The sequence below is a fragment of the Nelusetta ayraudi genome, unplaced genomic scaffold (genome assembly GCF_046127955.1).
Source record: "Nelusetta ayraudi isolate G7.1 ecotype Tasmania unplaced genomic scaffold, CSIRO-AGI_Nayr_v1 ptg000003l, whole genome shotgun sequence".
NCBI classification, from domain to species: domain Eukaryota; kingdom Metazoa; phylum Chordata; class Actinopteri; order Tetraodontiformes; family Monacanthidae; genus Nelusetta; species Nelusetta ayraudi.
This window is the reverse complement of record NW_027466053.1, coordinates 2,516,828-2,529,874: the sequence shown is the minus strand read 5'-3', so window position 1 is coordinate 2,529,874 and position 13,047 is coordinate 2,516,828. Positions and strand designations below refer to the sequence as shown.

At 44.7% G+C, this 13,047-nt stretch overlaps 1 protein-coding gene across 2 annotated transcripts in view; it reads right to left on the bottom strand.

Moving 5' to 3' along the window:
- The window catches only part of LOC142890387 (NLR family CARD domain-containing protein 3-like), a 38,418-nt gene that overhangs the window by 2,413 nt on the left and 22,958 nt on the right, over nt 1-13,047 (bottom strand). The window contains exons 2-7 of one of the 2 annotated variants that reach the window (XM_076029395.1): nt 5,792-5,931; nt 5,201-5,268; nt 3,213-5,025; nt 1,579-1,740; nt 805-978; nt 302-475 (exon numbers count right to left, since the gene is read on the bottom strand). In XM_076029395.1, the coding sequence (XP_075885510.1) occupies nt 302-475; nt 805-978; nt 1,579-1,740; nt 3,213-5,025; nt 5,201-5,268; nt 5,792-5,931 (2,531 nt within the window). The remainder of the gene's footprint in view (nt 1-301; nt 476-804; nt 979-1,578; nt 1,741-3,212; nt 5,026-5,200; nt 5,269-5,791; nt 5,932-13,047) is intronic. The other variant, XM_076029370.1, reaches the window with a different exon arrangement.

The following is a 13,047-nucleotide window of genomic DNA, read 5'->3' as shown; positions in this document are numbered from 1 at the left end:
TGCTTTCCACTGGTGGTGACTGTTGACTGAGACAAGGATGAAATAGATCCTGGAACTCAGCCTGGTCTGGAGCAGCTCACTCCACACAATAAATCTCCATGGTAACTTCTACCAGAACATATCTCACTTCCACCTGTCCCACTGTTGTGCAACCAGATCACACATCAATTGATCCAGGATAACCAAGATATCCCGTCTTAATCCCTCATCCTAGTTTCCTGCAACAGGGCCCAGTCAAGTGAAAATCATGACAACAATAACAAGAGTGATAGAAGTTGTAGAGTGAAGAGGGTGAACTGACCTCAGAGTCTCCAGTTTACAGTCTGGACTCTGCAGAAAACCACTCAGTTTCTTCACTCCTGAATCCTGCAGCTGGTTCTTACTCAGGTCCAGGTGTCTGAGGTGGGAGGGGTTGGACTTCAGAGCTGAGAGCAGCCAATCACAGCTGGGCTCTGACAAACTGCACCAACTCAACCTGAAGAAAGAATAAATGATGGAGAGTTTTTCCAGGGTGTCATCAGTCTGAAAATCAAAGTGAAATGTCGACTTCAGAATCTGACACTACAGAAAATGTCACCTTGAAATTAAATCCTCGGTCCAAAACTGTTGAAATGATGTTTGGTCACATGACCACTGATGACCTGCTTTTTAAATTTTTTTTACTTTAGACAATGAATTAAGTTTTCATATTTCTGGATGTCATTTTGATATGAATCAACCTTCAGTTCAATGTTTATTCAACATGTGTGGTGAGGTGTATTTGGTGCTGAAACCATCATCCACTGGTTCCAAACCAGTACTGACCTCAGAGTCTCCAGTTTACAGTCTGGACTCTGCAGAAAACCTCTCAGCACCTTCACTGATGATTCCTGCAGCTGGTTCCAACTCAGGTCCAGCTCTCTGAGGTGGGAGGGGTTGGACTTCAGAGCTGAGAGCAGCGAATCACAACTGAGCTCTGACAAACCGCAGTCCTCCAACCTGAATAAGGAATCAATATTTGATTTCTTCCATGGTGTAAATGTCACATTAAGAGTCATTTCTCCCTGTTGATGATCCAGATGTGCAGCTGTTGGGATCACTGAGTCATTCCCTCAAACCACTCATTGTGCCAGTGTGTTGTCAACACAATAACAACAGCAGCGTATCAGTCAGTGTGCAGCCAATCAGCAGTGAAGATGGAAAATAATCAGTGAGTCCTTTGTGTGCTTGTTGCTGTTTTCAGTCATCAGAGTCTCGTTACAAGTCAAAGACATTCAAAGGACAAGATGAAGAAATAGTGCTGCACTATTAATCTGCCTCTAATATTTCTTCACAGGATCTTCTGCTCAGTCATGTGACCTTCATCACCAATCAACAACTTCCATTGAGCTCCAAAGTGACTGGAGACATTTTCCACACTTTCTTCCACTATCCAAAGTCTTTTCTGGCTGCAGATTGTTGACATGAAAATATCAACAACATCCACTTTGTCTGGATGAGTCTTTAATATCTGCTTCAAAGTCTTCACACTGAGCAGCGTTACGCACCAGTTGTCATCTGCTGACACACACTGTCCACCAGTAGAAAGCAGGAACTGACCTGAGAACTTCCAGTCTGCAGTTTGGACTCCGCAGTCCAGCACAGAGCAGCTTCACTCCAGGATCCATCAGGGTGTTCTTAATCAGGTCCAGCAGTGTGAGGTGGGAGGGGCTGGACCTCAGAGCTGAAGACACCACTGCACACTGAAGCTCTGAGAGTCCACTGAATGAAGGAGAGCAGAGTGAGAAGTTGCTGCTTCCATCATCACCATCATCATCATTATCATCATCATCATCATCACCATCATCATCACCATCAACATCATCATCACCATCATCATCATCATCACCACCATCATCATCATCATCATCATCATCATCATCATCATCATCATGAATGATTGAATAGTTGATTTTGGTTGACAGTGTAAATTCAATCAATCTTGTGCAATCAACTGACAACAATGAAAAAGAAGCTTCCAAAACAAATGTGCACATTATAAAGACTCACAACAACAAAAACATAACAACTGTGTGAAGGAAAAAGCAGCAGGCTGAAGCCCAAGCTGATTCTTGCCTCTCCTATACAGTCCATAAGATTAGCTGGAATAATTAGCCAGACAAAATCAAAAAGGAAAAAAAGAGAAACGCAACTCAACAAAATACGTTTGACATTATTCTTCATCATTGACTCACAATTCTTATACTCAATTGCCCTTCAAGATTTTTTCAACTCAACAAAGAAGCACACATTTTCAAATGGTCACTGATCCCATTCCAAAATGGAACTCCCAAAAAAGAAAGGCATCTATATTTAACAATGCTTCTCACCTTCCATCATTCAAAGACACTCAACCCTTTGAACATGGATTGATTTTCTCTCACTTTAAAAACCTTTGAGTGGAAATAGTATTTCTAATGTTTTCAAGTCCACTATATCTATGAATTGGAAGATCTTTGACTCTATAAATAATTTTCCAGCTAAATTTATGATCCACAATGACTCCCAAAAACGTAGTTTCATGTACTCTTTCAATTTCAACTCCATTTAAAACTCATACTAATCATTTTTCCAAATACCAGCAAAGACCATCAATGTTGTTTTATGTTCATGTCATGACAGCTTATTGCTATCAAACCATTCTTTCAACACCATCAGCCCCTTTTCTAGCGTTTTTAACCATCATCTTCATGTCAGGTCCTCAACACAATAAGTTGGTGTCATCCGCAAATGAAATCAAATTAAACTTCTTCCATTCAGTATGAATACCATGAAGATAAAGTCTGAATACCTTGGGTCCCATAACGGAACCCTGTGGAGGCCCACAGGTGACTTTTCAAAACGGTGACACAGTATTGTTCGACCTGTTATTGAAATAACTTCTTATCCGGTGTAGCGGAGCACCTCACTCACCATCCAACACAAAGCAGCTGAGTTAGCCCTGTGTTGACAGCCTCCTGCTAAAAGTCACCACTCAGTGTTTCCCTCATTGTTTTCTTGGAGACCTGCAGCCACAAGTGGACCTGCTGATGTTGATCCACCCTGTGACTTGAGGAGCTGCTGATATAGCAGGGTGGCTAACACCAAGAGCACGCACACACACACACACACACACACACACGCACGCACGCACACACACACACGCACGCACGCACGCACGCACGCACGCACGCACACACACAGTGTTTACGTACCCTAAACGTATCACAGCCTTCCTGCAGTTCCTCACAGCTGGAATCAGTCTCAATCTTCCCTCCCAGGTTGTGTTGTACTTGCTGAGGTCCAATTCCTCCAGAACCTCCTCTGACATCTGCAGCATGTCGGCCAGAGCTGAACACTGGATGGCTGAGAGTTTCTTCTCTGATCTGTTCTCTGACTGCAGGAACTCTTGGACCTCCTGATGCACTGACTGATCCTTCACCTCCAGCAGACAGTGGAAGATGTTGATGCTTCTGTCAGGAGAAACATCACCAGTGTTCATCTTCTTCAGGTTGTTGATGACCTTCTGTAAGGTTCCTGGATGGTTGTCAGTAAGACCCAGCAGGCCTCCTAAGAGTCTCTGGTTGGATTCTAGACTGAGTCCATGGAGAAAGCGAACAAACAAGTCCAGGTGACCGTTTGGACTCTGCAGGGATTTCTTCATCATCCTCTTCAGGAACTCATCCAGGGATTCTCCAGGAGGACCATCTCCGTCTGTCATCTTCCTGTTGGTGTGACAGTGGAAGCAGTAGAGTGCAGCCAGAAACTCCTGGACGCTCAGATGAACAAAGCAGTAGACGGTTTTGTGGAAGATCACACTCTCTCTTCTGAAGACCTCTGTACAAACTCCTGAGTACACAGAAGCGTCAGTCACACTGAGATCACACTTCTCCAGGTCTTCACTGTAGAACATGATGTTTCCACTCTCCAGATGTTTAAATGCCAGCTGGCCCAGCTTCAGAAGAAGCTCCCTGTCAGCCTCCGTCAGCTCCTGTGGACCTCCTCCATACTTGTGCTGCTTCCTCTTGGTCTGGACCAGCAGGAAGTGTGAGTACATGTCCGTCAGGGTCTTGGGCAGCTCTCCTCTCTGCTCTGAGCTCAACATGCTCTCCAGAACTGTGGCAGTGATCCAGCAGAAGACCGGGATCTCACACATGATGTGGAGGCTCCTGGAGGCCTTGATGTGGGAGATGATCCTGCTGGACACATCTTCTCTATCTCTGAACTTCCTCCTGAAATACTCCTCCTTCTGGTCATCGGTGAAGCCTCGTACTTCTGTCAGCCTGTCCACACATGATGGAGGGATCTGATTGGCTGCTGCAGGTCTGGAGGTTATCCACAGCAGAGCCGAGGGAAGCAGATCTCCTCTGATCAGGTTTGTTAGCAGGACACTGACTGACTTCTTCTGAGTGACGTCAGTCACCACCTGGTTGTCCTCAAAGTCCAGAGCCAGTCTGCTTTCATCCAGGCCGTCCAAGATGAAGAGAAGTTTGCAGACATGCAGCTGCTCTGCTGTGAGCTTCCCTAACGTTGGATGGAAAACATGGAGCAGCTCCAGAAGACTGTAGTGCCGCTCTTTGACCAAGTTGAGCTCCCTGAATGAGAGAGGAAGCACCAGTTGAAAGTCCTGGTTCTCCAGGCCCTGGGCCCAGTCCAGAGTGAACTTCTGCACTGAGAAGGTTTTTCCAACCCCAGCGACGCCGTTGGTCAGCACCACTCTGACTCTGAGTCCCTGTTGCTCAGGTGAGGCTTCAAAGATCTGGCTGCACCTGATTGGACGGTCGTGGAGGCCCTTCTTGGTCTTCTTAGTCTCCAGCTGCCTGACCTCATGCTCTCTGTTGACGTCTTCACTTAGTCCCTCAGTGATGTAGAGGTCAGTATAGATGCTGTTGAGGAGGGTTTGACTTCCTGCTTCTTCACCTTCAGTCACACGTGCACATCTCCTCTCCAGACTGATCTTCTGCTGCTGTAGAAGCTCCTGCTGCTGCTGCTGCTGCTGCTGTAGAAGCTCCTGCACACCATCAGCCTCTGGAGCAGAGAAAAGGTAGGAGAAGAAAACATAATTTTCTCTCCACAACTTTTCAGCTGCTGTGGTGAAGCTGCTGTGTGACTGTTTGCTCTCAACGTCCCTCAGTGAATCTTCTCACTGGAGGTCCTGACATGATCTCAGAGGGAGAAGTGAAAAAGGTGCAGGTGGTCTTACTGTGATCACTCTGGGTGTGACTGGCAGGTTGCAGTGCTGCTCCACACCCACCACTCTTCTTCCTCCTCCTGTGGATGGAGACACTTTGATCAACTCGTCACTTTTTAATCTTTGTTTATTGAAATTCTTCATTTTGTCTTTGACATGAACTTTATTTTAATCTTTGGTTCTAAATCAGCTCTAATTCATATGATGCTCTGCTCCCAGTTTGCCCAGTAGAAATGATTTCATCAGCTCTGGTCAGTTTTGAAGTCAACACTGGGTTGTGTTTCTCTCCAGTGATGCTTGTTTGGCTTTGGACTGAACTGGATTTCAACCCTTTGAAATGTGAAGGAGCTGCAGTGTCAACACTGACGGTGTAGCGGAACACCTCACTCACCATCCAACACAAAGCAGCTGAGTTAGCCCTCCTGCTAAAAGTCACCACTCAGTGTTTCCCTCATTGTTTTCTTGGAGACCTGCAGCCACAAGTGGACCTGCTGATGTTGATCCACCCTGTGACTGGAGGAGCTGCTGATATAGCAGGGTGGCTAACACCAAGAGCACACACACACACACACTCACACACACACACACACACAGTGTTCTTACTGTGTCTCAGGAGGTCCAGGTTCATTACTGAAGACTATTGGTTTATATTTGGAGAGGTCACTCTTCAGAGACTCACAGCTGAACCCTGGAGACGCTGCTGCTACGTCCTCCTCTTCCTCCACTCGAACACTCATCTTGAGCTGGAGGTCAAACAGGAAGTGAGGCAGTGAGCTCAGAACACTCTGACTTCTGCTGTGTCTCAATTCAGGGTCAGCACCCATCAAACCAAACCGAGTGTCCTCCGTCTGAAGGAAGCGTTCTTCGAGGACCCAGCCTAGAAGGACGGACCAAACCCCGCCTCCCCCGGTAACCAGTGTTGGTCAAGTTACTTGGAAATTGTAATTAGTTACTAACTACTGATTACTTATCCAAGAAAGTAATCCAGTTACTTTAGTTGTTTTCAAAAGTAATTAGTTACTTTAATAATTACTTTACCTAGTTACTTTTCAAAATCATGATGCACAAACTGAACACCCCATAAATCCTGTAATTCTATTCTTATTGTATTCATATTAAATTGAATCAAATGAAACAGTTCCTTTTAAAGCCTTTTTCTCATTAGTTTTGAATCTTAACTTTATGCAAATTGTATCAGTAAAAAATTAAACAAGTTAATTAAATACAGTCTGACTTGAAGAAAATTGTTGAACATTTAAACCTATTTTCTGCACATTCCACAATATTTTCATAACATAAAGCATTCTTTCTGTTAACTTATATTTCTGCATATCCCAGCATAGAAATAATATATATATATATATATATATATATATATATATATATATATATATATATATATATATATATATATATATATATATATACAAGATCAGGATCCGTAAAATTACGAGATCTCATAATTTTATGAGATCTTTTACGAGATTTTCTTCTTCTTCTTCTTCTTCTTCTTCTTCTTCTTCTTCTTCTTCTTCTTCTCATTATTATTATTATTATTATTATCATTATTATTATTATTATTATTATTATTATTATTATTAATCGGCAACGATGGCGCTACAGTAATTAATCTGTTATTGCTACCTTCTCGGTTAGAGACCCTGGGAAATACTTGCATTTCTGAAAACTGGTCGATGGTATTAATATTAGTATGTCTACACTGCGCAGGCATCTCAAATAGTTAGGATTGTTCTGACGTTCTCGAACTGTTAAAAGCGATCGAGCCAGCAGGCGCTCGCTTTCCGCTTGCTTTGTGTATTCCAGGTATTACGGTAATCACTGAGCACAAGAGGGAAACTAGATAGAATTGCTTTCCGCTGCACTTGGTTTCAGATTTATATTTTTGAAAAATTATTTGTTGTCAGTCCATTCTTCGTTCTAAATAAAGTTCCTCAAAAAAAAAAAAAATCTGTTTTACTGCGATGGCGTCATCATTGCCGCTGATTACGGAGTTAAAAGTTTCCTTTTAATTTTATCTCGTCATTACGTGAAAAGATCTCTTAAATATGAGATCAGGATCTCTTAATTACGAGATCTTTTCTCGTAATTTAGAGATTATCTTATAATTAAGAGATCTTTTCAGAATGTTTGCCTAAAATATAATAAAATATTAATGAAAAAAAAATAAAGCAAAAAACAAAGCCGGGGCCTTTTCTGGTATCTATCGACCTGATCTATTATTTTTATTTTTATTTTTATTTTTATTTTTGCTGCTGTACTTTTTGACACTCACAGTACGCCAAGTACCCTCTTTTGTCGTCTTCTGTTATAAAATATTTTTATTTATAAAAGCTTTTAATTTGAAAGGCTTTAAATCAATTTCCGGTCCAAAAGCGTTTAATTTGAAATGCTTTAAATCAACTTCCGGTCCTAACAGCGCAGGCGGACCTCTCAGTGCAGGCGGGTCCTAACAGTGCAGGTCTGCAGCCAGGCTGCTTTCACAAATGCAAGTTGTTGGTGTAGCCAAGTCTAATTTTCTTTATGTTGTTTTCTAAAATTGTTTTCCATTAAACCTTTTTTTTTTGTGTTATTGTGAACTTCCCAAAATTAATTTTTATATTTTTATTTTTTTATTTTTTTTTTATTTTGCAAAAGTGGGAAAAAAGTTAGAATGTCCTGTGTTCCTTGGGGGTGCTGTTCCGGCGTTGCACCACCCGGTGGCACAGAGGCGTGCGTGCTCCGGGATGGTGAGTGGAATTACGTGTGCTCTCTCCTCTGTTTTGATTAATTATCCATTTTATTTTATTTGCAGCCATTGTGTATTCGTGTGTTCGGTGTTATGAAGTGTTTGTGGATTCACGGAATAACCCCTTGTCAGTTAAATGTTTGTAAATGTCTTTAATTGCTGTTTTAAGTTTTTTTGAGCAGAGTTCGTTAGCTTAGTGTGGTGCCGGTTGTAACCGCTTTTCTTTTTTTCCCCCGTTGAAGTGGAGAGAGTTTCACGATTCACTGTGTGTGACGCCGGCTGATGTATTTTTTTTTTTTTTTCTCTTAAAGGTATGTAGATGGTTTAATTTGTTTATTATTTTGTCTTGTGGACTGTGTGGTGTGTGAAAGATCTGTTTTATTTTTTTATTTTTATTTCATGTATTTTTATTTAATTCTAAGTGTGAGTTTGTGATTAAGTGTGGGACAGAGGCGTGCGTGCTCCGGGATGTGGAGAGAGTTTCACGATTCACTGTGTGTGACGCCGGCTGATGTATTTATTTATTTTTTTTCTCTTAAAGAGTGTTCCGGGATCAATAAACTCCCAAACCTGACTGACTCCTGTGTGCATCTGACTTGAGGAGGAAAAGGAAAAAAAACACACAACGCAAAAAGACGACTGCTACATTTGGTGCCGTGACCCGGATTCTTCAGATCAGCTACTGCAGATCGCCGTGGTCAAACAGTGAGCAAGTGAGCGTATCGAACTGTACACAGGAGGAATCACATAGTTTTGTTTTGTTTTTTGTTTGTTTTTGTTTTATCTTTTATGAAAAGGAAGAAGCAAAGAAAATCAGTTGTTTTCATTCTAAGCTGTTAACTTTCGGTCATTCCATATTCATTTAACATTTTCACACAGCTAACTGTACAGTCATTTTGAAATCATTGCATATTGTTTGTGGTGTTGGGTATATTCAAACTGTCATGGATTTTACTCCAAGTCCTGGTTTTGGGAGGGGTAGAGGGTGGATATATGCAGGTGCCTCAGGCAGTCAACAGTTAGGGCAGCTAGGTTTTGGCGGTCATTCGGGTTTAGACACAGCTATAAAAGAGCTAGAGCTCCCTACACCCATAGCAAAGCCCAAGTCTTCCACCCGCGCCACAACTGGCAATGACACCTTAGAGCAGATACGTGGCCTGTTAGGAGAGCTAGGGACCCAGATTGGTGACTCTGTTGTTAACCGTATTTTAGCTAACCAGACAGCTACTGCTGTAAGAGGCCCTCCTCCCCTTACTACGACCCCACCACTAGATCCCCCACCATTCATACCTGATTTGTCCCAACTGAGTGTCGTGGTAAGAACGGATGCCAAAGAACCAGCAGCTTATCGGGGAGATGGTACAGATAAATACACTGTCCAGGAGTGGATAGATGTGATGGATGTCAGACCCTCAAACTTGAAGAAGACCTAAGCTCTGTGTATGACGAGAACTGTAAGTCTGCACACAATGGCAGTGTCGTAATTTGTCAAAACATACACAAGCTTGAGAAAGCAGACGATTTGTTTTATACTGATGTGCTGGTGAACGACCAAATCAATTTACAAGCCCTGCTCGATAGTGGCTCTATGGCTTGCACATTGAGTGAGGATGCCGAAGAGGAACTTCGCAAAGCAGGGCTACAACCAGAGAGGGCTCAATCCAACGAGAATATTGTCTTAGTGGGCTGTGGTGGTGTGAAGGTACAGCCTAAGTGCATTTATCAGTTGAAGCTGAGTGTCTACGGACAGGAAATGAGCGTGCCCACACTTGTTGTACCAGGTCAATGTGATCAGATGATAATAGGCAGCAATGTGATCAAACACCTGCTTCGTCAGATCAAGAAAGACCCCAGTTATTGGCGTGTGATGAACAAAGCGGATTCTTCTGGCGAATCAAGCATCGAACAGTTCTTAAGTATGCTTTCAGGCATGACAAGGTGGAAGGGCGACACAATCCCAGACACCATTGGAACTGTAAAGCTCGTTAATGCTGTGACACTCTCGCCCAGACATGAGCATGTTGTGTGGGGCAAGCTTCCCGGTAATGCTCCTGTTTCACAGGGAAGTGCCATACTAGTGGAGCCGTCAAAGTCCCAGTCACACAAGAAAACTATCATCGTGGGGAGAACTGTAGCCTCAATGAGTGGTGACAAGTGGGTGCCTGTAAAAGTAATAAACACAAGTGACAAGTCTGTAACACTCAGAAGGAACACAAAGCTGGCCGATGTTTCGCCATGTGTGGCACTGGAGGACTTTGAGCCCAGCCTTCACCACGCCCACAAAACGGAGCTGAGAGCACAGAGTCAGAGCACACAGAAGGGCACAGGTCACGTTTCCGACACCTTTGTAGCTCCTACCCTCCAAGACAAACTCAATAGCCTCGGGTTGGAGAAAATTGATGTCAACCTGTGCGAAGTATCTCCTTTCTGGAAATGTCAGCTGGTGGAACTCATACAGAAATATGAGGAGGTGTTTTCCAGGGACAAATTAGACTGCGGCCATGCCAAGGACTTTGTCCACAGAATCCATTTAACAGACGACCGCCCATTCCGATTACCCTACCGCCGCGTGCCACCAAGCCAGTATCAGAAGTTAAGGGAAGCTCTCTCTGAGATGGAAGAGAAGGGCATAATACGCAAATCATCCAGCGAGTGGGCCTCCCCTCTGGTACTCGTATGGAAAAGGAGTGGAGAACTGCGCATCTGTGTGGACTACCGGTGGCTTAACACCCGTACGGTGAAGGATGCACATCCAGTGCCCCACCAGGCCGATTGCCTGGCTGCGCTAGGGGGAAATGCCGTATTCAGTGCCATGGACCTGACATCGGGGTTCTATAACATCGCCATGCATGAGGAGGACAAGAAGTTTACAGCTTTCACTACGCCAGTAGGTCTCCATGAGTTCAATCGATTGCCACAAGGTTTGTGTAACAGCCCTGCAAGTTTTATGCGCCTCATGATGAACATCTTCGGGGACCAAAACTTCTTGACTCTTCTGTGCTACCTCGATGATGTACTCGTCTTTGCCCCAAACGAAGAAGTAGCCATCAAAAGGCTTGAGATGGTCTTTGGTCGGCTCAGGGAGCATGGACTGAAATTGGCACCGAAGAAGTGTCACTTCCTTCGACGGAGTGTCAAGTTTTTGGGTCACATCATTGATGAGAATGGGGTCGCCACAGACCCAGAGAAGTTGCAAGCCATTACTGCCATAAGTGAAGTGGACCTGATGATGGAGGATAGAGTCACGCCCTCACCGAAGAAAATCAAGTCCTTCCTCGGTATGGTGATGTATTACCAGAGGTTCATACAAAACTGTTCCAGCATAGCGAAACCTCTGTTCGCCTTAACCGCTGCCGTAACGGGTAGAGGCAATGCAAGACGTTCTATGCACTTCAAGAAACTCAACCCAAGTGATTGGACTGAAGAACAAAGCAAGGCATTCAATCAGCTTAAAGCTGCTCTGCTGAGTTCAGTGGTACTCGCTCACCCTGACTTCGATCGCCCGTTTGTCCTTTCGACAGACGCCTCACTGGACGGATTGGGCGCTGTTCTTTCTCAAGTCCCTGAGGGAGGGAGTAAGGCACGTCCCATCGCTTTCGCAAGTAAATCCCTGACTCGTGCACAGGCCAAGTATCCAGCCCACCGCTTGGAATTCCTCGCCCTCAAGTGGGCCATCTGTGACAAATTCAGCCACTGGCTGAAGGGACATTCTTTTACTGTCTGGACAGATAATAACCCGCTGACATACATCCTCACGAAGCCGAAGCTGGACGCTTGTGAACAGCGGTGGGTGGCGAAGTTGGCGCCATACAACTTCAACATCCAGTATATTCCAGGGAGTAAGAACGTCATTGCCGATGCACTGAGCAGACAACCATTCATCAACACCCGTGTCAGCAAGAGAATTGTGGCGGAACCATATGGAGCTTTGCTTGAAGAGGCACAACAGGTCCAAGATGATTCTATTCAGGACGCCTTCCGGCTGAGCACGAACTGCCAAGAGGTGAAACTGCGTGAACTTGAGGGGAGAGGTCAGTCCATGAGTAGTGAAGAAGTGACAGCAATTTTGGACGGCCAAATGGAGTGGGAGAAGGGGTCGAAAGGGAGAGTGATCTCGTGGCTAGCACACGATGTGCAGAACCTCGCCACGCCTGGCCAAATCGCGTTGCCTGTGTTCTCTCTCAAAGAGCTCCAGGATAGGCAGCAGGAAGACATGGTGCTAGTGAGAGTTATACACTATGTGGCACGGGGCAGGAGGCCATCTAGAAGGGAGAGAGTGAATGAGCATCTCAGGGTTCAGAAAACACTAAAGCAGTGGGACAAGCTGAAGATGTTGGATGGCGTCCTGTACAGAGTGCTGAAAGACTCGCTAACTAGGAAAAAACGCCACCAGTATGTTGTCGCTGCAGCACTGGTCAAACAAGTCCTGCAGGGCATCCATGACGAGGCTGGGCACCAAGGCCAGCATAGAACCTTTTACCTGGCAAAACAGAGGTTCTTTTGGGTCGGCATGGAACGGGATGTGCGAGACTATGTCAGACACTGCAAGCGTTGTGTGGTGAGCAAGACGCCAAAACCGGAAGGCAGAGCTCCCCTCGAAAGTGTGAGGACAACAAGCCCGCTTGAAATGGTCTGCATCGATTTCTGGTCAGCTGAAGTTCCGGCAGGGAAGAATGTAGATGTTCTGGTCGTCACTGACCATTTCACCAAAATGGCACATGCCTTCCCGTGCCATGATCAGTCAGCTAAGCAAGTTGCTCGCCAATTGTGGGACAGGTATTTCTGCATCTATGGATTCCCAGAAAGAATCCATTCGGACCAAGGGGCTAACTTTGAGAGCCAACTGATCCAAGAGTTGTTGTTGATCGCTGGGGTGAAGAAATCGAGGACAACGGCATATCACCCCATGGGGAATGGTATCGTCGAACGTTTTAACCGGACATTAGGGAGCATGATTCGAGCATTACCTCCAAGATCAAAGCAGAAATGGCCTCAGATGTTGCAGACACTGACGTTTGCCTATAATTGCACGGCCCACGAATCGACAGGCTATGCTCCCTTCTACCTCATGTACGGAAGGGTCCCTAGACTCCCAGTCGATGTGATGTTTCAC